The sequence below is a fragment of the Danio rerio genome, chromosome 9 (assembly GCF_049306965.1).
Source record: "Danio rerio strain Tuebingen ecotype United States chromosome 9, GRCz12tu, whole genome shotgun sequence".
In the NCBI taxonomy this organism is placed as follows: domain Eukaryota; kingdom Metazoa; phylum Chordata; class Actinopteri; order Cypriniformes; family Danionidae; genus Danio; species Danio rerio.
In genome coordinates this window covers 34,900,538-34,928,281 of record NC_133184.1, presented here as the reverse complement: position 1 = coordinate 34,928,281, position 27,744 = coordinate 34,900,538, and the positions used below count along the sequence as shown (strand labels likewise).

The following is a 27,744-nucleotide window of genomic DNA, read 5'->3' as shown; positions in this document are numbered from 1 at the left end:
TTAAAAGAGCAAGATCAAAGGGTTTATTAAAATTTGTCAGATCCTTTTATTTTAGACACTTAATACTGGGTTACCCAAACAGGAGTTGAAAATATCGTTGTAGTGATTTTTCAACCAAATGTAAAAGTACAACTTAAAATTTGGGACAGATTTTCATCAGTGTCACTTGAGGTAACAGCACCGTTGTGAGCACCTTTGATGAAGTTTAACTGTAATCCATTGAAAGCATGCCCACAGTAACCATGAAGACCATTTGACACAGATGATTTGCTTTGATTTATTGATTTAAGCAGGTGATGAGAAGAGTATCTTAATTGGCATATTTAGCCTTGTGATTGAACAAGATGAACACTTAAATTAAGAGCACCCATCCAGGTTTTTGGCACATATATAGCCTTGTTCAGTTGAACAAGGCAAGTTATTCCAACAACGATCCGCTAGAAGAAAAAATAAAATCTAATAAATAATAATAATAATAATAATAATAATAATAATAATAATAATATTAGTAAAGTAAGTTGGACTAAATGCTTTGCAGAAACTTTATATTTTTGACAATTATACACAATTAAATTAAGCAGTCTTACATGTCCAGTTGATCTCCAAGCAGTGCTCCGTATTCATGTTGTTAGGCTCTCCTGAGCACCAGTTGGTATAACCAAATGAAGATCCTTCAGACCAAAACCAGTTTTCTTCCTAATGAGTGGAGAGGTTTAGAGCTCTTGTATGTAGACAACATTGGAAACTTAACCGACAATTGTTTACTCCAATATAACAAAAGTTAATTAAGTCTTACATCTTCACCATCATAGCCACCAATAAAGAAACGTTCGGAGTTGGGTATAAGACTCAGCAGAAAATCATTTTCCATACCATTTTGCACAGAAACAAGATTCCCACCAAGAAGTTGACAGTTTCTCTGAAGATAGACATTTTGTTTTTATAGTCAATGCAAACATATTTACATACTTTGCTAAGATCATAAATTACTTAAAATTAGTGTTGTATCAAAAATTACCTCTGCTGTGACCCAGTTCACTGGTACAGAGAAATATCTAAAGCATCGAGATCCAAACCTACTCCATTGACGTGTGCATCTCCTAGCTTTGCATTTACAGTATAAATACATGGTTATTGTGATTCCCAAAGTTAATTAACTTTTTTTATTTATATTTTTGTATGATCATGGTAAGTACATCTATTACTTTTCCCATACAACTACAAAAAAAGTATAATCTTGAAAAAAAAAAATCTCTCTCTCGATAAATAATAATACGAAATGTTGATTACCTGCTGCATTCCCCATGGAAAACAAGGAAAGCAGCAGAAGACTTCTCAGCATCACCATCATGAACCTGAAAATAAAACAGAAAAGTTCAGCGTCTGAATTAAGGTGCAGAGGAAAATATTTTGTATATAAAAAGTGGTTCAGAAGCTCTTGGTGCCTAAAAATTACTTTGATGTTCAGACAGAGGTCTCCAATGAAGTTCCAGAGGAGTTTGTGAAGTTTCTCAATCAGCCCTGCATCCACAAATAATGCACAAACACTATAAAAAAAGAACTATAAACATGGAATAAATTATAAATTCACAGATACAAACACTGCGATTCTAAATAATTAGAGAAACCTTAAGTAAAGACAAGTCAAATAAAAGCTAAAGAGTGCTGAGGAACTCAAATACACTCACTGATTAACTACAGGTGATACAAATTGAACTAGGAATCAACACAGGTGAAGAAAATTAGTGGCAGAAATAAGCGAAAGTATCTGGATGCAGCATTTATGATGCAAGCTGAGATTGCATCACTCAGCAATGCAATCTCAGACACAATGCACTCAATAGAGTGAGTGATGTCACTGTGACGGGTATGGTCGGGTTAGGTAAGTGCATTAAAAAGCAATGGAGGCATCTCAGATTGCACTGCTCCAGGGGTCCGTTCTTCGTACGTGGATTACTCAGTTAGCTGGATTTGGATATTGACGATTTGACACGATCCAGGATCGTTTCGTTCTTCAAAGCTGATCCGAGAGTTGTTGTCATGGCAACAGTTCTGCTAGGTCAAACCTGATCGGGAGCAGGTTTAATTCATATAAACAGGATTAGATCGGCTTAGTTCAAAAGATAATACAGAAAGTATTTACCGAATTCTGATATTTTCTTACAGTAGTAGTTATATACACTTGGGAAAATAATACATAATTTTTAAATATATATATAAAGTTATAGTCATTAATAAAATAAATAAAGTTATACATATTAATAAAACGTATGCAATCTGCACCCTCGAAATGAAAGTACAAAGACTGCCATCTGGTGCAAAGAGAAAACTTATTGAAATGAACTTTTTAGATCGCTTTAGAACAAATTGTGTATAATAGAAATGCACAATATGTGATTTTTTTTTTAAGCAATAATACATTTATGCAGTCATAAACATGTTTTGATAGTTAATATGCCAGTGATTTGATGCTTCACAAAAGTTGCAGACACCTTTACCAATATCAAAATGCTTTTGTAAACAACCAGTTATTCTTTATACACCGATTAAAAAACGGCTACATTAATAAAGAAAATCTTTTCTAAATGTAGAACTAAATGCATTGATTTGCATTGAAATACATGATGAATACTCTTGTCTTGACAAATGAAAGTGTAAAGCCTGCAGCTCACAACAAATGTGGAAAGTTCTTGCGTGTCATATTTAACAAACCATTTACTGCTAATTTGATGTAATTTTGCTCACATGGATAATTGAATATTAATCAGATGATGTCATTACGCTGCTATGCCGTCAGCCAATCGTTGCATTGCTGATCATGATTTCGAGGATCGATAGATCTGTCCTTCATAACACACGCAGCGATCTCAGATCAGTTTATCCAGACATTCTAATCTGATTCGTGAACTTGTTTGAAGAACCAAATTAGCGAGAGATCAGTTATCAAGATTAAAAGATCCAGGATCTGCCAAATCATCTTAGATCATTTAAGCGAAGTACGAAGAACGGACCCCAGGTCTGCATCCAGACCCCTCTCAGAATAAATGCAAACTGGATAAAGCAGAAACACTAACATAAACATAGACTGTGTTTCAAACCAAGTACTTCTCTTCTGTTGGGTATGGAAAAAGAGTAGGCTATGTTTAAATTTCCAATGTTCAAAAAAGAGTAGGCGAAAATTACTTTAATCCTCCTGAGATTTGGCTGTATGTATAATCAATTTGCCTAGATATGTGCATACTCACCTACAACATAAAGGGAGAATACAGTACGTGAAGAAAGAAGTACGTTTGAAACTTGAGTAATCATAAAAAGTGTAGGCGAGAAATGCCCGGATGCCGTGTTCTCATATGGTTACTTATATATCCCAGGAGGCCATGGGAAAGCAATCGGCATGGAGAAGAAGCAGGAGAAGAGGATACGTCATAATATGGAGGAAAAATGGAACGTGGACACTTTGAAACGTAAGTTATAGAGTGGAGGAACTATGACGACAATTTGTATGCAAAAACCCGGAAGCGAGTTACCATTTTAGCAGTTCCGATTCCCTCATCCCAAAGTCAATGGGTTTTTTGAATGGAGTTTCAGTAAAATCGCTTAAGGTTCGTGGCTAACACAAACTCAATATACTTTCACGTTTTGTTCTACGACATGAAACACAGCAGTTACAACACACTCTTCATTTTTTAAATCGGTTATGCTTCTTTAAAATGACGGTTGATATCAAGTTGCTAAATAGGACTACAGGTGGTGTCGGAGGCATTATACGTCATCGAGCTGATCTGGTCTGGAGCGTAGCTCGCTTGTGTTGGGCATTTGGATTTGTCTGTGTATTTGTCATGAATTTTATTTTAAAGTTTGTTCTGTTTTTCTAATTGGGAATTCATATTGTTTGTAGACAATGCCTTCACTTGTAAAGGCTGTCGAGACAGACTAATTTGTTGATCATTAAATTTAACGATATTATGAAGATACTGCTTAACAGTGCAGCCTGTCTCTTTCCTTCTTTCAGTAATGCAAACGTGTGAAGAAATGTGTAAAAATACATGCATATTAACTGTCATTTTAACGTGATCAAGTGAGTTTCCGTCGTATTTTTCTTCATCTAAACACATTTAATTCTGTCATAACTGCAATATTTACACTCCTCCTTAAAAGGTATAGCATATGTGACTGTATGGGCAGCTTTTTGCTGAACTTTGTGACAAAAAACAAGTTTTGAATGTTCTGTGTCCATGATGGAACTTGGAGGCATTTAAAAGACTTGTTCCTCACACATTCCTGTCATCTGTTAAGGTAAGCTGGTTGTATGCACGCGAGCGATACACTTATTGAAATGTCTTGTGATAATACTATGTGTAGGCATATTTATACATTAGAACAACAGCAAAGCAAAACAGCTGTATTTCCTACGTAAAAACAATTAAAAAAGATTGTAGGTCTATGTGTTTTTGCGTATTTATTTGTTTACAATATATAGTGTGCATTATAATATAATAAACTGAGAGATTAACTCTTTGTCATCGACATTTATTCTAAACATAAGCATCAAAAGTTATCTGTAGGAGTGTGGTGCTGACGCCACATGCGAGCGCCCCAAGGGCACTGTAGTCCGTTTATAGCCTAATGTTAGATTTTCAGTTCTTGCGTTTGCATTTAAGATCCAAAAGTGCTCAAAGTTGTATTTTCGTGAGAGGATTAAATGTGTAAGTGTTATGAACAGTGTTTGAACACAGAGCTTATTATTTGCAATCTTCGAAAAGCCTATGGAAGAATCTGAGAGCGCTAGCATTTACAGCAAGAGAATGACATGCTGTACAGAGTTTGTTGTTGTCTTAGAAATAAGTTATATTGATTACATATTATATTTATTATTTACATAACGCTTTCATCGTAATACAACAGCTTGTCACCCAGTGATAAGCACAGTAATTCAGCATAATTAACGTTATATTGAGTGGCGTTCATCTGACAGGTCCATTTGCAATAGCACTCTCCCAATGGATATTGAATAAGACAAAATGACCAAGCATCCAGCCCCAAAATACAATCTCATTAAAACTCCAAATGATTTTACAAGAGAGAAATTAAAGGTCTGCAAGTCTATGGATGCCTACAATGTTGTTCTGTGTAGTCATGTGCAAGAAATAATGATCCATGATGACCAGATTTAACACTATGTAAAGCTAAAAACCAATATTCTGCCTAGCCAAAGACAAAGAGAGCAGACGGAGCTGTACAAGGATTAGCAATCATCAACAAGCAAAACAACTGCATTCTGACAGTGAACTGCACCTGTACAGCAGGGTATGTGAACTTACACATAGAGGTTGGTTTTATGTTCACACATTCGGACTTTCTCCTTAATAATATAATTTCATAAAAGCATTATTTGCAAACTCTAAATAGCGAAATCATATTAGCAGCCAATGACTATCAATGTACAACATTGTTCACAGTCAAATAAACAGTGTTAATGTTGTTTTCAAGTCACATTTGCAGGTTATTTCAGACCGAATATTCAAAGTGCCGTGGTAAACAATATAGGGAGTGTGTCACAAGTTGTCACTGAATGAATGTGTGAATATAAAACGCTAGGTTACTTGCGTAACCCCGGTTCTCTGAGAACAGAGCGAGGTATCTCACTATGGGAAACGCCTCAGGCGTGACAGACTGTGGAAGCACCAATTACACCACGTCCGTCTGAGGACGGACAAATCACAGCTCGCGATTAGGAGCCCACCCTCTACTTTATAATCCGCTGTGATTCCCCGAATCGGCATTCGAAGCATGCTCTTCTTGAGTGTAATGCATGAAGGGAAGTCTGGTGAGATACCTCGCTCTGTTCTCAGAGAACCGGGGTTACGCAAGTAACCTAGCGTTCTCTTTCAAACATTCGCTCGGTGTCTCACTATGGGAATGATATATACCACTCCCGTAACGCATGCTTTCCGAAGCCCCCGGACAGAATCGGTAGAAAGACAACCTTTCAAGCTTATAAGGGACACACATTAAGAATCGCGTGAGCCAATGAAGGCGCGGTGACGTCAAGGCGGTAAAACCTGAGAAATGTATGCGTGGAAGACCAACTTGCCGCTTTACAAATATCTCTTACCGAAATCCCTCTGAACAAAGCCCATGAGGTACCGATACCTCTTGAAGAATGAGCTCTTAAACCCTCTGGGGAACGAAGACCCCTAGATGTATAGGCCAGTTCGATCGCCTCCACTATCCAGTGCGAGAGCCGTTGAGATGAAACAGCCTCACCCTTACGGCGAGTGACCCATGACACAAATAACTGATCGCTTCTCCTAAACGATCGAGTCCTGTTCACGTAGAGGCGTAACGCCCGTAAGGGACACAAAGTGTGTAACTTTCTCTCCTCCGCTGACAAATGCGGAGGGGGATGAAAGGCATGCAACTCAATAGCAGAACAGTTATAAGCCGAATCACTGACCTTGGGAACGAATGCCGGGTTTGGTAGCAGTGTAACCCTGTCATCATCCCGGATAAAGTCCATGCACACTTGATGCACCGACAAAGCATGCAGCTCGCTCACTCGCTTAGCTGAGACTAGAGCGAGTAGTAAGGCCGTCTTCAGTGATATGAGCTTAATAGGAATATCCTCCAGAGATTCGAATGGGGCCCGAGTTAAAGCGTCCAGAACGAGAGACAGATCCCATGACGGGACCAGCCGTTTCACCGCTGGTCTCACGCGCTTCACTCCTTTCATAAAACGACATATAAGGGGGTGCCGTACAACTGAAACCCCTTCGAACCCTACATGGCAAGCGGAAATAGCGGCCAGGTAAACTTTAATGGTAGAGAACACTCTCCCATTATCCAGTAAGCTTTGTAAAAAGCAGAGAATATCCCTCGCCGAGCACTGGAAGGGGATAAGCCCTTCACTAGTGCACCAGTCCTCAAACACACGCCATTTCAGGTCATACAGTGAGCGCGTTGAAGGAGCCCTAGCGCTCTGGATAGTGCTTATGACCTCCCGTGGAAGCCCGAGAGCATTTAGATTTAACCCTTCACGGGCCAGACCCAAAGGTTGATTTGTTCTGGGTGAGGGTGAAATATCTGTGCCCCCGCTTGTGACAGCAGGTCCCGTCGCAGCAGGAGCGGCCAGGGCTCTCCTTGCAGAACTTCGGCGATCTCTGCCAACCACACCAACGGGGGGCTATTAGAAGGAGAGACAACCCGCTTTCTCTTACTCTGTCCAGGGTGGGAGAAATTAGACTTAACGGTGGGAATGCATACAGCAGCACGTTTGGCCACGGGTGCGCCAGCGCATCCACACCCAACGGCGCATCCTCGTCCTCGAGAGAGAAATACAGCGGACATTTTGCGTGTGCCCGCGAGGTGAAGAGATCTACGGCAGCCTTGCCGTACATCTCCCAAATTTGATTTACCACCTGCGGGTGGAGAACCCATTCTCCGTACGTCGGGTTGCCCCTCGACAGAAAATCCGCCCCCACATTTCTGACTCCCGGGACGTGCGTCGCGCGCAGTGAGCTCAAGTGAGCGGCGCGCCAGACAATCAGCTTGCGCGGTAGATTGTGCAGCTGCAACGATCGCGTTCCCCCTTGGCAGTTGATGTACGCCACCACCGTTGTGTTGTCCGTCCTGACTAAAACATGAAAACCCTTCAAGAATGGAAGAAAATGTTTTAAAGCCAGAAAAACTGCCATCAGCTTCAGCATGTTTATGTGAAGCTCGCGCAGTCGGTGTGTCCAACGACGTTTACCGATCTGCCCTGAAATACGGCTCCCCATCCCGTTAGGGATGCGTCCGTAGTGACGACTTTTCTCAGAGACACACTCCCCAGCGGAGCCCCTGATCGGAATATGCAGGGGTTTTTCCAGTGGTGGAGAGCCATCACACACTCCGTGGATATCCGTACCTTGCGCGCAAGGTGCCTGAGCGGGCACAGGTGCTTTGCGGTAATCCAACGCTGAAAATCTCTCATCTTTAATAACCCCAGTGGGATCACAGACAGAGATGAAGCCATCATGCCCATCAGACAGAGACAGGTTCTGAACGAGACCAGGTTTCCTTTGCGAAAATGGGTCAGGCATAGACCGAACGCCGTAATCCTTCTCTCCGAAAGCATGGCGGGGTAAGTTACCGAGTCTAGGCGCAGGCCCAGATACTCTATCTCCTGGGACGGAATCAGCTGGCTTTTGGCGTTGTTGATTCTGAATCCCAGCCTTGTGAGATGAGACAAAAGAGTCTCTCCATCCCGCTCCGCGCGCTCGAGTGTGCGAGCGCATATCAGATAATCGTCCAGATAAGAGGATATGCGCAGACCCTTGTGTCTCAGCGGAGACAGCGCTGCTTCCATGCATCTGCTGAACACCCACGTAGCTAGACTGAGCCCGAATGGAAGAGTAACAAATTCGAACACTTCGTTCTGAAAAGAAAACCTGAGATATTTCCTGTGTGCTGGATAGATGCTTATATGAAAGTAAGCATCCTTGAGATCGATCGAGGCGAACCAATCGCCCCGGCGGATCGAACGAGTGAGAGCTCCTACTGTGAGCATCTTGAATTTGTACTTCCTTAAGTGCTTGTTTAAAGCACGCAGGTCCAGTATTGGGCGCAGACTCCCATCTTTCTTTGGGATTAGAAAGTAACGTGAGTAAAAACCCGTCTGAGTTTCCTCCACTGGAACTCGTCTTATAGCTCCCTTCTCCATGAGGGAGGATATCTCTGCCTCCAGCACCTGAGCCAAATCCTCGTTTGCCACAGATGCTATAACCCCATTGAAAGGAGGGGTTTTTTCCAGCACCCCTGGTTACAGTTGCGAGGACCCACGGGTGCAGAGAACACTCTATCCAGGCCTCCGGGTGAAGAGACAGAGGCTGCTGCCAAACCGGCCCCACTGGTGGAATCTCTGGCGCCCTCTTGTGGCCAGAGAGAAATTTGGCCAGGAACGGTTTGGCTCGGAGACTGGCCCGTTTCTCGGCTTTGAGCTTTCGCTTTTCTCTGTGTTTTTATTTTGTTTTTGGCTTTCTGCGCCCTCGGCATTGAGCCTGGATGCGACAGGGGATTTTTTATTTGCCATGAACACAGGGAATGAAGTGCTTTGTGACAAGACACTTGCGAACGTGTGCCTGAACTCGGCAGACCGCATGGTGGCCGAATGCTCCGCACATGAACTTGTGGAACTGCCGTCGGCAATCCAGGGAACATTGTGTGTTGAGGGGAAGCTGAACTGGCCTGAACACAACTCTGAACCATTTCTCCACCCAAATTCCTCCTCCTCTGCATTTTTGCGGGTGGTGAAACAAACGCGGCGGACTGTGGAGAAGCTATGGCAGAAAACCCTAGGTGCTGCCCGTCTCTCCTCTCCAAACATGGCGTCCTAGGAGTCCCTATTTTTTTGGCGGAGGGGTTAGCGGATCTAGACTTTGCAGCCGCTGCCGCGAATGACTGCTTTCCCCATGGCTTAGCGTTTGGAGCAGCAGGGGGGCGAGCCATCTGCTCTGTGCTGTGGGGTTTAGGCGGTCTGGACGCACTAACAAATTTTCTGCCCTGCGTCGGAGGAGTGGGCCGAGTAGCAGGAACAGGAGGGCGTGATGTATTTTTACGAGGCAAGCAGAGGTCAAAAGTCTCCTCGTCCCTCTTTTTAAGGTCGCATCTCTGCCTCATCGACCCGACCGACTGACCGAATAACCCACTCGAGTCTACGGGAGCGTCGAGATAATCCAATTTTTCCCTGTCCCCGATACTGAAGAGATTTAGCCACAGCGATCGCTCACCCGCAACGGCAAGAGCCATGGTACGGCTGGAGCTTTGCACCGCCCCACGTGAGGTGTGCGGATTGAGGTCTGTAATGTTGCAGATCTCTTCCCAGACTGCCGGGTTTGGATTGCCGGCGTCCAGCTGCGTGCCCAGCTCCTCCAATAATTCAGCTTGATAGGCCGTCAGCAATGAAGTGACGTTCAAAGCCCTCACTGTTAGCGCCGAAGATTTATATATCTTCTGATACATGGAAGCAGTGAAGTGTTCCATTTTACCAGGGAGGGACGGTGTGGCCGAGGAAACAGCAGCCCACCTGTTTGGATGCAGGTGAAGAGCCACCGTCTGCTCGACCACTGGAGGGTTAGAGAGCCCTAGCCCCTCCATCTCGCTCACGTCGAGCGACGAGTAACCCTTGACGGGCACGCGGTTGGTAAAGGGTTTATCCCATGACCGCTTCATCTCCGTGATGCAATCTGGGAGAGCGGGAAGTAGTTGTTTTGCTGGGGGAGCGCGGGGAGCGAGCCTTTTCCCGTCATACACATCCCGTTTAACTCCTGGATGACCAGGAGTCACAGGCCACGCCACGCCGAGCTTGGCGGCAGCACGTTTGCAAACCTCTGTGAGGTCGCAATCTACCACGGTCGACGCCACCTCACCGCTTTTGCGCACTAGTCGGCCTGGATGCGTGGGAAGAAGGGCGGATGACATCCTCCTCCTCATCGTCCGGCTCATCTCGGAGGAGACGGGCTAGTGTCTCATCATCCTCCTCCCCTTCCATCTCATCCCCGCCCGCCAGTAGCTGCTGGTCGAACAGCGGCTCATACTCGGGGGATTCTACCTCCATGATGTCCCCCCACGAAGCAAGATCCCGCGGAGGAGAGGATTTGGCGTCATTAGCTGACGACGGAGCGGCAGAGAGAACCGGATCGTCCTTGGGAGATGCCGCCACTCGAAGCCTTCTCTCCAAAATCCTCATCGGCATTGCCTGGCAGTGCACGCAGCTTTCGGTGTTCGCCAACGAGGCCTGGGCGTGCTTCACACCCATACATGCGATGCACATCGGATGTGAATCCCGGCCCGAGATCATAAATCCGCACGCTGACGGGCAGGAGCGCGAAGAGGTCTCCTTCCCCTTCTCCACCGTGACTTTAGACATGGTGAGTCAAAATCAGAGTTAGCTCGCCTTAACGTGTTAGCTATATCAGTTGCTGCAAGTAAAAGCAGTAAAAAATACTCCGTAACGAGCAAAGAACCCACGACAGATTCAGATGACTGAGCTGCATTCGGCAACGTTAGCCTTGACGGTACGTTTGTGAACAGAGCAGCGCAGCCTGGGTGCTTAAGGAAAGTCTTCACGAGGAATAGTGCTAGAATGCCGATTCGAGGAATCACAGCGGATTATAAAGGAGAGGGTGGGCTCCTAATCGCGAGCTGTGATTTGTCCGTCCTCAGACGGACGTGGTGTAATTGGTGCTTCCACAGTCTGTCACGCCTGAGGCGTTTCCCATAGTGAGATACCGAGCGAATGTTTGAAAGAGAACCAAGTTTACCTTAATAACTTACACTTTCACATTTCTTAGCATTCAATGTCAGCAGTTTAATTAATCATATGTAACTGTTTTTGCTGAAATCATTTCTGCAATCAAAAACAAGTGATGTGTATGATTTAGCATAGCGTGAACTTACCTGATATAACATGAGAACTGCAGATTCAAGCATTTCTAATTAGGTCGTCACTTCATTCAGCTCCCTTTTAGCCAAAGACGTCTGCAGTTAGCATTAAAGCAGTGTGGTGTATGGTAAAAGATGCGTTTTCTATTTTTGGACTTTCTAATTTGGCATCCTACCGCACAAGATGACATTTTTACTATTGCAGCCTGTCTTTTATTTTGCAACCGGGGACCCGTGTGACATCAAGTGTGATGTCAAGTGTGACGTAGGTTGGTAATGGGTCTATTGGAAAGCAAAGAGACGCCCCACTGAGTTAAATTACACGTGTTGAGCTAACGTTAGTGTACAGTAAACTGTAGTTGATTATTAAAGATGATTAGTAAATGTCTGACATAGAAGTGTTGCAGATCAGCAAATGACAACATTAAACAGACACCTGAGTGAGCGACGTGTTTGTGCTGATGTATATACACTATTGTCCACACTGTTTACACTGACTAACGTTATATATAATATTGACAAACCATAATTCATTTGTTTTATCTATTCATTTGTATAGGTTATAATTAGGAATTTATTTTTATTTATTTTCTAACACAAAATGACATTAGTCTGTTAAAATTACTTCTTTATTTTGTATGATCTGAAATGTCTTTAAACTGGTGCGGTGTGCTCCTATATTTCTTAGCTAGAGTTTTGTTAGAACCATTTTTTGTAATGTTTCAAGAGTTCACATTTAGATATTGCTTGACAGCTGTAAGCAGGTTTGGAATGCTGTCCCGGGAGAGAACCCTGAGCTCGGAGATAGTTGAGCCCAGGGCTCCCGCCAGGTCCATAGAGCATGTGAGGGGAGTACGAGATCAGGTGGTTCTCGAGAGCTCCCCTTTTTGTAAAGGAGAAAAGGAGGAGAAAGGGGTGGATGGGGGGTTTCTTCGGAAAACGAAGATAAGGGAGTAATGTCTAGCTAGGCTACTTATAGTGGGTTAGGATAGATCTGATTGGCTAACTAATGAGTGTAGATAGGTGGCCAGCTGCTGTCAATTATATCATGTGCTCCTCTCGAAATTAGTTTAAAAACTTCACTTAAGGAATAAATTAGATTCATATCTTACCAAACAAGGTATTTTGATGGATTTTGGAAATGAAGCCAATGTCCACTCAATAAAATTAATAAAATACACTTATTTATAAATTTATAAAGTAAATCCAGTGAACGGGAAGGATAAAAACAATCCCAATAACAAAACCCTTTACTTTATCCTCTGTTGAGAATAAAGGGGCTAATATATATATATATACTATCGAAAAAAAATTAGCTTAAAGGGGCTAATAATTTTGTCCCAAAATGTTTTTAAAAAAATGCTTTTATTCTTGCCAAAATAAAACAAATAAGACTTTTTCCAGAAGAAAATATATTATCAGACATACTGTGAAAATGTCCTTGCTCTGTTAAACATCATTTGGGAAAGATTTAAAAAAGAAGAAAAAATTAAAATGGGGCTAATAATTCTGACTTCAACTGTATATATTTAATATAAAGAAGTCAGTTAAGCGAGCTGCTTGTCTCTATGCTCCAGCCTTTTATACAGTATTCTAGCCTTAAATACAGGCGCATCTTTAATGTTTTAAGCAATCAATGTTTGATACTTGAAGATATCTGTTAACACAAAGAAGAAATCCCTGTGAGTAAATACATAGCAAAAAGTTTCTTTTATTACACCAGCATTCAGGCAGCCTTCCATGTGTATTGTCCTCTAAGGTCATAGCACCTAGTTGGCAAAGAATATTTTCCTCTGATGATAACGCTCTCAGATTTTCGATTGTAATATTTGGTAAGAAGTGTCATCTGGACCATTTCTGCCTTTATGGTGAGCAGAAACTGACATTTCAGTAAGTTGTCCTTGACCTGTTCGAACTCAGTTGAAAGCATTTCTTATGTTTCTTCTCATTGCTTATAGTGGGTTTTGCAAGCATAAGAGTATCAGAATATCTAAGTAAAGTTTTGAGTCTTATACAACTATTGTCATTAAACCATCCAGACACTACTATACCTAACTCAGAACAAACAACCATAAATTCAAGACAATAAAAGCTTCACAAAGACACTTGTCTGGTCTTGATTTGATGACACGAAGATTATTTTCCCTGGAGTGGAGCATTTGGCAAGATCAACAGATACAAGTGGCTACTGTAAATTTAAGACCATTTTACCATCACATAGACACATTGAAAATTATTATTATTATTATTATTTCCTTTATATAGCAAGGAGATCACATTGGGACAGAACTGTTTCTTCTTCCAGTGAGACCTGGTCAAGATGGCAGACAGCACATGAAGTTTCACATAAAAATTTAAAAATATAATACCACAAAATTGTAAAATCACCATTCAGAAAAAGGTCAGATCAGATAAAAAACAATTACAAGTATCCTTTAAGATGTTGTATAGAACATGTTTAAAGGAATTTAGAGTCGGAAGTGTATCAAGATTAAACTGATTTTACAGGTCATTCCATGCCCTAGAAGCATAAAAGGAAAAAGCACGCTTGCAAGGTTCTGACAATACCCTTGGGACTGTTAAACGAATACAGGAACCAAATCTAGAGTGTTGGTTATTTATGTGAAGTGTTAGCAAATTAGAAAGATAGGATGGTAGTTCACCTAAGAGAGCCTTTAAAGTAAATAAGTACAAATATAATTTTCTCCTTTGATGTATAGATAACCAATCTAAGGAATCATACAAAATATAGTTATGTGTCTGAGTCTGCACCTGTGGCTGCATATATATAAATGATCACCAAATCAATTATAGACAAAAATGTACTCTCTACTAATTTCTTATGGGCCTTATAAGGAAAATCATTTTTGACCGGTAAAAGAAACCTATTTTTGGCCTAAACTTTTTCAATAAATAAATAAAGTGATACCAAACATGAAAGGGAAAATTATAGATCCACAAGATACACCATATTGCAAATTTAGACATTCTGTGTAGTGTCAGAGAGAGGGGGTTCATGAAGGGTGATCCTGACGGTTGAACTAGCTTATCTTCTTCACAAAGTTTGTTGTTTTATTGCTTGACAGTTCTTGTGGTCTTGCCTCAACTAATTCCTTAACAGCTCTTGGGTTCTGATAATATGGAGAGATTTAACCATCCTTACATAACACACATATGATAATCACGCTCAATTCTTATACAACAAATATATTTTGAAACATTTATAATTTAACATCACAACACACACTATTTGCTTTGCTTTTATTAATTCGGAGAGTGTTACAGAAAAAGTATTGAGAATATATTTAGGTAAAGTTTAATTTCAGAATTTCATTTTTGTAAAGATGGTGTTGGTAAAAGTAAATGGAGGACAATCAGTGTAATTGAAACAAGATGCCTGCATTCAACCTCATAGTTTTTTACCACACAAACAGCCCATTGAGGTTGAGCAGCGCTGATCGTTCCAGCAGCGGTTTGCTGTAGGATGAAAAGAAGGGAAAAAAAAATCAAATGTTAAACTTGTATCTTTTTGGACAAATGGGGTATTTCATGTTACTATATGAACATCTACAACTGTAAAAAGTTACTGAAAAAAAAAAAAAAAAAAAAAAACAGACTGCACTCTCACAAGTCCAGTTGATCTCCAAGCAGTTTTCTTTCCCGTTGTTGTTGTTAGGCTCTCCAGGGCACCAGTTTGTATAATTATACACAGATCCATCAGTCCACAGCCACTGTCCTTCCTAATGAGTGAAGAATGCATTTATACAGTGAATCAATCATCTTTATTAGAATGTCTACAGTATGTTTAGAGCATCACATTAAATCTTGACAAACAAATAAGTCTTTATGCCTACTTGTTCACCATCATGACCACCAATCCAGCAGCGTGTGGAATCAGGCACCAGACTCAGCAGAAAATCATTTTCCACTTTGTTTTGAATAGAAGCAAGATTCGTTCCAAGACTTTGACAGTTTATCTGAAGCAATGTTTTAAATCGTTAACACAAAAGTAAACATTGTTTGCATAATAATAAGTGATTTAAAATCTCAGTGTTGTATCAAACACATTACCTCTGCTGTGATCCAGTCAACTGACTCAGAGAAAAACTTAAAGCATCGAGAGCCAGAATTTTTCCATCCACAGGGGCATTTCTCATCTTGGCCTATACAGTACATTTACAGTTGAAGTCAGAATTATTAACCCTCCTGAATTATTAGCTCCCCAGTTTATTTCCCCCCCAATTTCTGTTCAAGTATTTTTTTTCAACACATTTCTAAATGTAATAGTTTTAATAACTCATCTCTATTAACTGATTTACTTTATCTTAGCCATGATGACAGTAAATATTATTTTGCTAGATAATTTTCAAGACACTTCTATACAGCTAAAAGTGACATTTAAAGGCTTGACTAAGTTAGTTAGGTTATCTAGGCAGGTTAGGGTAATTAGGCAAGTTATTGTATAACAATAGTTTGTTCTGTAGACTATCAAAAAAATACAGCTTAAAGGGGCCAATCATTTTCACCTTAATGTTTTTTTTTAAACTGCTTTTATTCAAGCTGAAATAAAACAAAGACTTTCTGCAGAGTAAAAAATTATTATCAGACATACTGTGAAAATGTCTTTGCTCTGTTTAACATCATTCAGGAATATTTAAAAAATAAAAAATAAAAAATTCAAAGACTAATAATTATGACTACTGCTGTATATTGTGTTATATACCCAGTTATTCTGCAAATTCAATTTTGGGGTAAAAGCAGGGTAACAGAAGCTTTTATAAAAGAAAATATCAGGTTAACTGAATTATATATTTAATTTTATAAATTTAGATAGGTCAAATATTAGTGTAAAAATATTTCTATCCAGAAACAAAAATATTTTAAAGGACAAAGAATAAACTATCCATATTTAATAATTCATTTTTAAAACAGGACATTACAGCAGCACAATCACCTGACAGTAAGAAGGTGGCTGGTTCGAACCTTGGTCAGTTGACATTTGTGTGGAGATTGCATGTTTTCCCCTTGTTCACACAAATTTTCCCCTCACAGTCCAAAGACATGTGGTTTGGGTAAGCTAATTTGTTTGTAGTGCAAGTGTGTGAATGTGTTTCCCGGTGATGGGTTGCAGCTAGAAGGACATCTGCTACATAAAACATGTGCTAGATAAGTTGGCAGTTCACACAGAACTCTTGTAAACCCAGAATAAAAGCAACCAAGCTGAAAAGAATATGAATTATGCAAGCAAAAACCAAAAAAAAAAAAAAAAAAGTACACCAAGGAATATTGGACAGATTTTGATCCTGGTATCACTTCAGGTAACAGCCCCTTTGTGAGCCCCATGTGATGTTTAGCTGCAATCAAAAAAAAAAAAAAAAAAAAAAAAAAAAAAGCACACCAAGACTATTAAACACCAATGATTTGCTTTGATTTATTGATTCAAGCAGGTGATGAGAACAGTATCTTAATTGGCATATTTAGCCTTGTGATTGAACAAGATGAACACTTAAATTAAGAGCAATCATTTAGGTTCTTGGCACAGATATAGCCTAGTTCAACTGAACAAGGCAAGTTGTTCCAACAACGGTTTGCTAGGAGAAATAAAAATAAATAAAGTCAAGTAGGTTGGACTAAATGCTTAAGGTCATTTTATATGACATTAAGAAGTCTTACCGGTCCAGTTAATCTCCAAGCAGTGCTCCGTATTCATGTTGTTAGGCTCTCCTGAGCACCAGTTTGTATAACCAAATGGAGATCCATCAGACCAAAACCAGTTCTGTTCCTAATGAGTAAAGAGGTTTAGAGCTCTTGTACTAAAACATTGGAAACTTAATTGACAAATTGTAAATTAAAAAAAATAAAAAAAAAACCTACTCATATGACAAAGTTAATAAAATCTTACATCAACATTATAGCCACCAATAAAGAAACGTTTGGAGTTGGGTATCAGACTCAGCAGAAAATCATTTTCCACATCGTTTAGCACAGAGGCAAGATTCCCACCAAGACGTTGACAGTTTTTCTGAAGATAGACATTTTGTTTTTATAATCATTTTGAAGTTGACATATTTTGCTAAGATCATACATTTAAAATTTGTGTTGCGTCAAACACATTACCTCTGCTGTGGCCCAGTTCACTGATGTAGAGAAAAGCCTAAAGCATCGAGATCCAGACCTTCTCCATTGACGTGGGCATCTCCTTTCTTTGCATTTAAAGTAGAAATACACTGTTACTGTGACTCCCAGCAAAGTTAACGTCATTTATAACCGTTTGTATGATCACAGTAAATGCTTTACTTTTCCTTAATAAAACTACAAAAGTATAATATTTAAAAAGAATTTAAAAAAATTAACATATTGACTACCTGCTGCAATGCCCATGCAGAACAAGAAAAACAGCAGAAGACTTCTCAGCATCACCATCATGAACCTGAACATAAAACAGAAAAGTTCAGTGTCTAAATTAAGGTGCAGAGGAAAATACTTTGTAAATAAAAGTGATTCAGAAGCTCTTGGTGCTTAAAAATTACTTTGGTGTTCAGACAGAGGTCTTCAGTGAGGTTTGAGGAGTTTGTGAAACTACTCAGTCAGCCCTGCATCCAGAAATGGAGCACAAGCACTATAAAAAATTAAACAAAATAACAATAAACATGGAATAAATTATATATCACAGATACAGACATTGGGAATCCAAATAACTAGAGAAACCTGAAGTAAGGTCAGACCAGATTTAAGCTAAAGGGTGCTGAGGAACTCAAATACACTCACTGATTAACTAATACAGGTGATACAGATTGAACTAAGGATCGACACACGTGAAGGAAATTTTTGGCAGGAAACTGGGTAAAACAGAAAATGCTACAAAAAGTCCAAAACTGTGACATCTGCAGTTGAGTAAACCAATACAAAATTTCATCATTTAATTTAATACAGTTTATAAATAGGAGAATGGGGGATTTGACAAGTCTATAAAAATAAAAATCTGGTGAATAGTTTAATATTTAAAAAAAGGCATTGTGAAAAGTACAGAGACCCAGTAGTGACACTTACAAATATAGTGAAAAATAATTTTATCAATTTAATTAAAGCACATTTTAGTGTGTAAATAAATAATGCCTGGGTAACACTTTATTTTGATGGTTCATTTGAGTACTAGTAGACTGTCTGCTTAATGTGTTGATACTGCTCCTTCAACAGACATTTAACCGACTATTTGATACTTTGCAAGTACATGTCAACCTACACTAGCTCTAACTCCAACCTAACAGTCTACTTATAATCTAAAAATTACATGCATACATATTTATTCAATGTTTACAGTTCAGATGTTTTTTTTGTTTTTTTTTGTTAAGAGCACGACATTTAATGTCTTGAAACTCAAGTTTAAACCTACTTGTTCACCATCATGACCGCCATTCCAGCAATGAAGGCAGCATCTTACTGAGCAGAAAATAATTTTCCACTCTATTATGCACAAATGCACGTCATATTTGTCCATCCATAGGGACATGAGCCTTCACACAGTATATAAAGGCAATAGTAACATTCAACATTTTGACCATTTCATGTGGCTTATTTTTAGGGTTTGTGATTTTGTTGCAAATACATTTAATCATTAATAATAATAATAATAATTTTTATTATTATATAATTTAAATCATTAATCATGCAATTATTAGTCAGAATATTCAAAATATTTTGCCATTACTCTTCATAAAGCTACAAAAATGTCAAAAGGTTTCTTACTAACAAATTACTTGATGCATTCCATATGGAGAACATGAAAAGCAGCAGATTTATTAGCATTGCCAGGATGATCCTGAAAATGAATAAGCAGGAAAAGTTGGTGTATTCACAATCTGCACATGCAAAAGAGAGTATACTATATTACTTCGAGTAGATCATCTATTTAGCAGGTCACTGTCAAAACTCACCTTAGTGTTCAGATTGTTTCCTGTAGTGAAGATTTAGTGAAGTTCTTGAAAGAGCTATGCTTTTAAACTTTACTCTATGTCAAGTGAGTGAGTCAGTCTGTCTCAAGGATGATACAGGATATACCTGTCTGATTTGGGATGCAAATTAAATTTTGGGGTAAAAGCAGGGTAACAGAAGCTTTTATAATAGAAAATATCAGGTAAACTAAATAATATATATTTAATTTTAAAATTTAGATGGGTCAAATATTAGTGTAAAGATATTTTTATCCAGAAACAAAAATATTTTAAAAGACAAAGAATAAACTATCCATATTTAATAATTATATATATATATATATATATATATATATATATATATATATATATATATATATATATATATATATATATATATATATATATAAATAAACAGGACATCACAGCTGCACAATCACCTCACAGTAAGAAGGTGGCTGGTTCAAGCCTTGGTCAGTTGACAGTTGTGTGGAAATTGCATATTCTCTCCTTGTTTACATGAGTTTTCCCCCACAGTCCAAAGACATGTGGTATGGGTGAATTGGGTAAGCTAATTTGTTTGTAGTGTATGAATGAGAGAATGTATGGCTGTTTCCCAGTGACAGGTTACAGGTGGAAGGACATCCGCTGCGTAAAACGTGCTAGATAAGTTGGCAGTTCATACAGAACTGTGGTAAACCCAGAATAAAAGCAATTAAGCTGAATAGAATATGAATTTCTATGCAAAAATTAGTACACCAAGGAATTTGGGACAGATTTTGATCCTGGTATCACTTGAGGTAACAGCCCCTTTGATGATGTTTAGCTGCAATCAAAATTAAAAAAAAAAAAAAAAAAAAAAAAGCACACCAAGACTATTAAACACCAATGATTTGCTTTGATTTATTGATTCAAGCAGGTGATGAGAACAGCATCTTAATTGGCATATTTAGCCTTGTGATTGAACAAGATGAACACTTAAATTAAGAGCAATCATTTAGGTTCTTGGCACAGATATAGCCTAGTTCAACTGAACAAGGCAAGTTGTTCCAACAACGGTTTGCTAGGAGAAATAAAAATAAATAAAGTCAAGTAGGTTGGACTAAATGCTTAAGGTCATTTTATATGACATTAAGAAGTCTTACCGGTCCAGTTAATCTCCAAGCAGTGCTCCGTATTCATGTTGTTAGGCTCTCCTGAGCACCAGTTTGTATAACCAAATGGAGATCCATCAGACCAAAACCAGTTCTGTTCCTAATGAGTAAAGAGGTTTAGAGCTCTTGTACTAAAACATTGGAAACTTAATTGACAAATTGTAAATTAAAAAAAAAAAAAAAAAAACCTACTCATATGACAAAGTTAATAAAATCTTACATCAACATTATAGCCACCAATAAAGAAACGTTTGGAGTTGGGTATCAGACTCAGCAGAAAATCATTTTCCACATCGTTTAGCACAGAGGCAAGATTCCCACCAAGACGTTGACAATTTTTCTGAAGATAGACGTTTTGTTTTTATAATCATTGTGAAGTTGACATATTTTGCTAAGATCATACATTTAAAATTTGCGTTGCGTCAAACACATTACCTCTGCTGTGGCCCAGTTCACTGATGTAGAGAAAAGCCTAAAGCATCGAGATCCAGACCTTCTCCATTGACGTGGGCATCTCCTTTCTTTGCATTTAAAGTAGAAATACACTGTTACTGTGACTCCCAGCAAAGTTAACGTCATTTATAACCGTTTGTATGATCACAGTAAATGCTTTACTTTTCCTTAATAAAACTACAAAAGTATAATATTTAAAAAGAATTAAAAAATTTTTTAACATATTGACTACCTGCTGCAATGCCCATGCAGAACAAGAAGAAAAACAGCAGAAGACTTCTCAGCATCACCATCATGAACCTGAACATAAAACAGAAAAGTTCAGTGTCTAAATTAAGGTGCAGAGAAAGATACTTTGTATATAAAAGTGGTTCAGAAGCTCTTGGTGCCGAAAAATTACTTTGGTGTGCAGACAGAGGTCTTCAATAAAGTTTCAGAGCTTGTGAACTTGCTCAATCAGCCCTGCATTCACAAATGGAGCACAAATGCTAGATAAAAAGAACAATAAACATTTAATAAATTACATACACATTCAAACATTGAATGACTAAATAACTGTAGAAACCTGAACAAGAAGCAAGGACAGACCAGATTAAAGCTAAAGGGTGCTGAGGAACTCAAATACACTCACTGATTAACTAATACAGGTGATACAGATTGAACTAAGAATCAACACAGGTGAAGGAAATTTTTGGCAGGAATAAATGCAAACTGAGTCACACTGAACTTTTCTCCCCATAGACTTCTATTCATATGCATGCGAATGCAGCAGAACAGAAACACAAGTTTGAGCGACAAGTTTTTCATTTTGCTGCGTTGTAAAGTGCAAGCTTTGTGAACTCTGACCTGCGAAATAGCCTCATGAGATTTTGTAATACAAGACGCAATGGTGGGGAAAAATAAAAAGGTCTGTGCATTTAAGTGACAACTCTGTTATGAAACAAAACAAAACCAGAGATTCATTTGCTGCTCTTCACTTGTTTGATAACAGAGATGTGTATAGAAGCTGGTCTGGGATTAGTTCATCATACAAAGCACGTCAGTCAGTCATTGCTTTATACATGCATTCGCTGATTCAAAGGTTGCATAGGAAGGGTGATGATTGACGGGCAGAAGATTTTTGTATTTCAACGTGCTTTCATAACTAAAAATATATCAGAAATATGGGAAAACACTTATTGACACAATGATAATAAGGATAGAATGGTAGTATATTAGATAATTTCGTCAAAATGGAAGGGTTGACATGAATGAAGTGAACAGGGAGTGTTTGTGGAAAATTTTTTAAAAAGTATGTTTTCCTATCACTCTGTTTTTTTTTCTCCCACCTCGTTTTTTTTGAAACCATCATGTCCCACTCCCTTCCGGGTCTCCATAGTGTAAGACCAATCGAAGATCATAACAGTTTCACTGTTTTGAAAAGTTAAAGGTTGGTGAACTCTGACCTGCAAAATTGCATCACATGATTACTTGAGACCAATCGAAGATGAAAACATGACTTCTCTGGACAAGAATTTAAATGGACCAATCGCTTTTTACAATGTTTAAAAATCTTGTTTAATCCTACCACTTTTCGCAGCACCGGACAACAGAATTTCGCTTGCACAAACTCTAAAGCCGCCTATCCACTGTACACAACATTTGAACACAACTGTTGGATTTGAGTACGCCCCCTTGTGGCAGTCGCACAGAATTTTCAATGTATCATGCACCATGGGAGAGAAGCTTAATTCTCGTGGTGTCCAAAATAAAGTGCAAAAACAGCCTTTATTCTTTGTGCATTCACCACGATTGAATGGATGAATGAACGAATACTAGAAACTCATAGACTGCTGTTGGAGGGAATATGGAGACAACATTAAAATCATATATTTTTATTACTCAGTTATGAATAGAAATGTTTTTTAATAAAGACCTTTTTATTATTCAGAAAATAATGCAGAAATTATATTTCTCATCTCATGCGCACAGACCTATTGGGCAATACTGAAATACAGTACATCCAGTCGGCTGGACGCATACGGTTTAGTCCAGGGGTGGGCAAACTCGGTCCTGGAGGGCCAGTGTCCTGCACAGTTTAGCTCCAACCGTAATCAAACACACCTGCTTATAGATTTCTTGTGATCTTAAAGACACTGATTAGCATGTTCAGGTGTTTGACTAGAGTTGGAACAAAACTCTGCAGGGACACCGGCCCTCAAGGATCAAGTTTGCCCATCTCTGGTCTAGTCGCACGAGTTCAAATATTTTAACAAATCTGCAGCTCAATTCGAATCCAAATTTTCCACATATGGAGATGATTGGAACTCCACGCAGCTCCACTACTCTTCATTGGAAATGAATTACTTCCGGTCTGTTGCTTGTCGTTTGTCATGTGCAGATTATGCAGCTCCTAAAAACCACTCCTGTAAACTGAGCGCTTACTTTTCGCGACTGTGATTTTACTTATATTTTATCGTGACTGTGTCGTGACTTTTAATCAGAGGTGGAACTTTACTGCCTTCGCCACCAGGTATTCCTTACGCTCCGTTTAGCATCTGTTTTGCTAGCACACAGCTATGCACCTTTTTATTGCTTTTATCTTAGATTTTATTGGAGCACTTGTCATAACCTTTATTGGTCCCCTGGATTTTAATATGATCATCTATTCTACCAATGAACTGTACAATTTTTAACACACTTCGTTTCCTGATACTGATGTGCTGTCCACTCTACGCTCGCTACGACTTCTACGTCGCCCAAGATACAACCACAGGGGCTCTCGCCGGAATCTCCAAACAACGTTACACCCTGCTGGTACAACTAATGCTGGTCTGGTTTTACAGGTGTGTGGATCATCATCGTCTTCCATCACGGTGTTGTCCTGCAAATCTGGCTTGTCTCCAGAAGTCTCCAGCTGTCAAGGGAGTTCGCCTCAAGACAGTCAGGTTTGCACATTTAAACGCTTGCTCTATAAACAACAAAGCTGCCTCGATTTGTGATCTTATTGTTGACAATAAGCTTTCTTTGCCCTAGTGAGACTTAGCATCAGCCAAATGACTTTCTTAATCTAAATATGTGTACTTTACCTGGCTATAAATACCCTGAGCGGCCACCCCGGCTGGTGGAGTCTTGGCTGTTGTTTTCCGATCGGCTGTATCTGCAGTAACACTGCCCTAATTCTTCCCCACCTTTGAATGTTTGACGTTTAAAATATCTGGTCCATCCCCAGTCCTGATTTTAAATATCTATCGTTCACCCAAAATTAATATTGACTTTTTTTTACCGAATATTCTGAGTTGTTGACACTCACCAGCACCCACTGCTCTGCTATTCTTCTAACTGGTGACCTGAATTTTCATGTTGACAATATGAAGTGTGTCCATGCTTTATGTTTAATGGACATTTTAGACTGTCTAAACTTCATTCAGCATGTTTATTTTCCGATGCACAAACATGGTCACACACTGGACTTGGTCCTCAGGAGTGATTATTAATCCACTTGCAGGGGCTGAAGTTTCGATTTGTGACCATAAACTCCTCACTTTCAATCTCACTCTACCCGCCACACAGATTGTCAGAGAACACACTATTTTCTTTTGGCAACTTGGAAAAATTGACCATGATCAACTCAGGCAAATAACTGGTGGATTATCTGTTATTTCATCTGTCGATCAGTACAATCTTGTTTTCAAGTGTATATTAGATGACATTGCTTCCATGAGAAGTCATGTTGTTACATTTAAAGATCATCTCTGTGGTATACACACGATCTTCATAAATGAAAGCTGTTGGCAGGCAATTGGAGCGAAAGAACATTAAATCTGGTCTCCTGGTGCATAGACTTAAGTTTTATCAGCACCAAAATAACTATTATGATGCTCTTACAGCCGCAAAAAGGGAATGTTATTCAAGAACCATATGTAGTAATAGTTTAAATTCCAGAGTTCTATTTCGTACAGTCAACAATTTGATTAAACTCTCTTGTAACTCAGACCCCTCGCCTATTGAATGATGCAACGAGTTTCTTAAATTCTTTACAGATAAAATGAATGACATATTCAACTCTATTGCCTGTAATCATACTTCTGTCCCTGTTGAGTTGTTTCCCTCCGTTCTCAACTTTAAACACGGTTGACTTTGATTTTATTATACATCTTGTACTGTCAATGAATTTTACCACCTTTATACTCGATTAATTTCCTACGACTGTCTTGAAGCACTCTGTGTCTGTTTTTGAGCCCCACATCACTGCCATTGTTAATGCCTCCCTCAGTAGTGGGTTTGTTTCATCGGTTCTGAAGATGGCTGCTATGACTCCATTTCTTAAAAAACCTGGCAGTGACTTTTCGCTGATGTCTACTATTGTTGGCTAGTCCTTGATCATGTGGTGGTGTGCCAACTACAAAACCATCTCCAAACAAACAGTTTATTTGAGAAATTTCAGTCTGGTTTTAGACCGGGTCACAGTACTGAAACTACCTTAGTGAGAGTTTTGAAACTACCCCTCCCTGCCTCCTCCCCCGTATGAATATGCTAATGACTCTACTTTGGCAAAACCCAATAAAAAAGCAATGGCAAAAGCAAGCAAAAAGAGAAACTTTGAACAGAATGTGAATTGGAGGTGCTCCTTTCGGAGGTGGACCTGAGAAAAACGGTGGTATTTGCAAGTTTGTCCTTCGGAATAAATAAATTGGAATTGCTTAGCTGACGCGGTAAACGCAGTTGGGTCTGAACATTGCACTGTGAGTGAATTAAAAAATAATTGGTCCGATATTAAGGTGTAAAATTTTGTAGTGTCTTTAGCAGCGTGAGTAACGTAGCTCGTAAAGCGCATGGCAACATGTTTTGACACGTTAAAGCATGAACTCGGTTCCAATCCAGCATCTGATGAACTCATTCTTCTTTTTTTCCCCACTACATATCAGATTTTGCCTACTCTTCATCACAAGGAAGACAAGTAGGAATCATTAATAAGTGTGAGTATTATGTTAAGCAGATTTGAGCATCACATATTATTTGCACATTTATTGAATGGAGATATTTCTGATTCATGTTTGCAAATTCGTCTTCAGATGGTGCTTTTATAGCAATGTGCGTGCAGTCGATCGCTCCGATTAGATTGGGAAAACCGCGTTCGCGTTCATTTCATACTTAGTAAATCTAAACGTGAGCGTGAAATCTGGCGTACGCAAAGTTTTTGTGCATACGCAGCGTTGATACATGAGGCCCCAGGTGACTGATTTTGGTCCCTCTTGATCCATTTATTTACGCTATTTATTCACTTATGTGGTATTGCTTTGGCAGTAATATGCTTTTTATAGTAATAATACTACTACTAATAAATAATAATAATAAACAACAACAATATTAGTTAGTTCAGTTTTGCTATTACTAATAATAGTATCAATGAAGGTTATGCAACGATACACTGAATTTACACTGAATATATTGATTTACACCAAAATATATTGAATTTGTTTTCTTTTGCTAAAATAAATATTTATCATATTGGACTGCATCTATTTTATTATTTATTTATTTTTTCCAGTAAGCTAAAGCTGCTTGTTCTTTTCAATGAGTAGTTCTCATACATAACCCATTATTTCACTGTTTTATTTTCAGGGTATTTTGGTTATTTTATTTAATCGATAAACATTAATTCTGTTAAGTTAAGATTTTTTTCTGTTAAGAAGAATTTTTTCAACACATTTCTAAACAATCATTTTAATAACTCGTTTGTAATAACTTATTTATTTTATCTTGGCCATGATGGCAGAAAATAGTATTTGACTAGATGTTTTTCTAAACACTTCTACAGCTTAAAGTGACATTTAAAGGCTTAACTAGGTTAATTAGGTTAACTAGGGAGGTTAGGGTAATTAGGCAAGTTATTGTATAACGATGGTTTGTTCTGTAGACTATCAAAAAATATATAGCTTAATGGGGCTAATAATTCTGACCTTACAATGTTTCTTTTTTTATTATTATTCTAGCCGAAATTAAACCAATAAGACTTTCCCCAGAAGACAAAATATTATCAGACATACTGGGAAAATGTCTTTGCTCTGTTAAACATAATTCGGGAATATATATATATATAAAAAAAGAAAAATTCAAAGGCTAAAAATTCTGACTTCAACTGTATATTGTGTTATATACCATATTATTATGCATATTGATTGATTGATGATAAAATCGCAGTTTTATGTCTTTCTTTTCTTTGTCATTCTTTTATAACCTAAAGAGTGAATAGTACAGTAGGCTATAATACCTTATCAAGTTTTCCCTAGGGCAAGGCAGTGGCGCAGTAGGTAGTGCTGTCGCATCACAGCAAGAAGGTCGCTGGGTCGAACCTCGGCTCTGTTGGCGTTTCTGCATGTTCTCCCTGCCTTCGTGTGGGTTTCCTCCGGGTGCTCCGGTTTCCCCCATAGTCCAAAGACATGTGGTACAGGTGAATTGGGTAGGCTGAATTGTCCGTATTGTATGAGTGTGTGTGTGAATGTGTGTGTGGATGTTTCCCAGAGATGGGTTGTGGCTGGAGGAGCATCCGCTGCGTAAAAACTTGCTGGATAAGTTGGCGGTTCATTCAGCTGTGGCGACCCCAGATTAATAAAGGGACTAAGCTGACAAGAAAATAAATGAATGAATAAAAGTTTTCCCCTATTTTCTCACAGTTACATTTCTGCTTGCGTTAGTTATATTTTAGTTTAAATGTTTTTTTTATTTCATTAGTATGGTGCACCTTTTGGATGTTTAGTAAATGTTTTTAAAATAAAATGTATTCTTTACATCCACTGTCTATT

General features: G+C 38.8%; 4 protein-coding genes and 1 long non-coding RNA gene across 14 annotated transcripts; 1 reads left to right on the top strand and 4 right to left on the bottom strand.

The window, feature by feature from the left end:
• Nucleotides 1–250: 250 nt before the first annotated feature.
• Nucleotides 251–11,847, bottom strand: lectin. Of its 7 annotated transcripts, XM_073911990.1 has the most exons (8): nucleotides 3,528–4,646; nucleotides 3,246–3,357; nucleotides 1,457–1,521; nucleotides 1,291–1,355; nucleotides 1,019–1,104; nucleotides 797–919; nucleotides 588–696; nucleotides 253–437 (listed from the first exon to the last, which is right to left on the bottom strand). In XM_073911990.1, exons 4-8 carry the CDS (start codon nucleotides 1,349–1,351, stop codon nucleotides 358–360), a joined length of 459 nt encoding a protein of 152 aa, XP_073768091.1. In that variant the 5' UTR covers nucleotides 1,352–1,355; nucleotides 1,457–1,521; nucleotides 3,246–3,357; nucleotides 3,528–4,646; the 3' UTR covers nucleotides 253–357. The 7 variants fall into 7 exon arrangements, with proteins under 7 accessions (NP_001188329.1, XP_073768091.1, XP_068079500.1 ...); XM_068223399.2 differs by lacking the exons at nucleotides 3,246–3,357; nucleotides 3,528–4,646 and adding an exon at nucleotides 11,437–11,847; XM_073911993.1 differs by lacking the exons at nucleotides 3,246–3,357; nucleotides 3,528–4,646 and adding an exon at nucleotides 1,689–1,854.
• LOC141376158 (uncharacterized) lies at nucleotides 2,875–27,730 on the top strand. Its single transcript, XR_012385523.1, has 3 exons — nucleotides 2,875–3,284; nucleotides 3,372–3,464; nucleotides 23,785–27,730. It is a non-coding gene; the product is annotated as an uncharacterized lncRNA (long non-coding RNA).
• On the bottom strand, nucleotides 14,666–16,776 carry si:ch211-125e6.14. The gene is made up of 4 exons (XM_003199234.6): nucleotides 15,493–16,776; nucleotides 15,276–15,398; nucleotides 15,050–15,161; nucleotides 14,666–14,898 (listed from the first exon to the last, which is right to left on the bottom strand). The coding sequence occupies exons 1-4, from the start codon at nucleotides 15,595–15,597 to the stop codon at nucleotides 14,831–14,833; spliced, it is 408 nt and encodes a 135-aa protein (XP_003199282.2). The 5' UTR covers nucleotides 15,598–16,776; the 3' UTR covers nucleotides 14,666–14,830.
• si:ch211-125e6.13 lies at nucleotides 16,833–18,152 on the bottom strand. Of its 3 annotated transcripts, none has more exons than XM_073912084.1 (7): nucleotides 18,103–18,152; nucleotides 17,952–18,014; nucleotides 17,787–17,851; nucleotides 17,539–17,624; nucleotides 17,324–17,443; nucleotides 17,095–17,203; nucleotides 16,833–17,012 (listed from the first exon to the last, which is right to left on the bottom strand). In XM_073912084.1, exons 3-7 carry the CDS (start codon nucleotides 17,845–17,847, stop codon nucleotides 16,933–16,935), a joined length of 456 nt encoding a protein of 151 aa, XP_073768185.1. In that variant the 5' UTR covers nucleotides 17,848–17,851; nucleotides 17,952–18,014; nucleotides 18,103–18,152; the 3' UTR covers nucleotides 16,833–16,932. The 3 variants fall into 3 exon arrangements, with proteins under 3 accessions (XP_073768185.1, NP_001153806.1, XP_073768184.1); NM_001160334.1 differs by having other exon boundaries at nucleotides 17,952–18,040; nucleotides 18,130–18,152; XM_073912083.1 differs by having other exon boundaries at nucleotides 17,952–18,152.
• si:ch211-125e6.12 lies at nucleotides 20,236–21,553 on the bottom strand. Of its 2 annotated transcripts, none has more exons than XM_073911451.1 (7): nucleotides 21,525–21,553; nucleotides 21,360–21,421; nucleotides 21,192–21,259; nucleotides 20,942–21,027; nucleotides 20,727–20,846; nucleotides 20,498–20,606; nucleotides 20,236–20,415 (listed from the first exon to the last, which is right to left on the bottom strand). In XM_073911451.1, exons 3-7 carry the CDS (start codon nucleotides 21,253–21,255, stop codon nucleotides 20,336–20,338), a joined length of 459 nt encoding a protein of 152 aa, XP_073767552.1. In that variant the 5' UTR covers nucleotides 21,256–21,259; nucleotides 21,360–21,421; nucleotides 21,525–21,553; the 3' UTR covers nucleotides 20,236–20,335.
• Nucleotides 27,731–27,744: the final 14 nt, after the last annotated feature.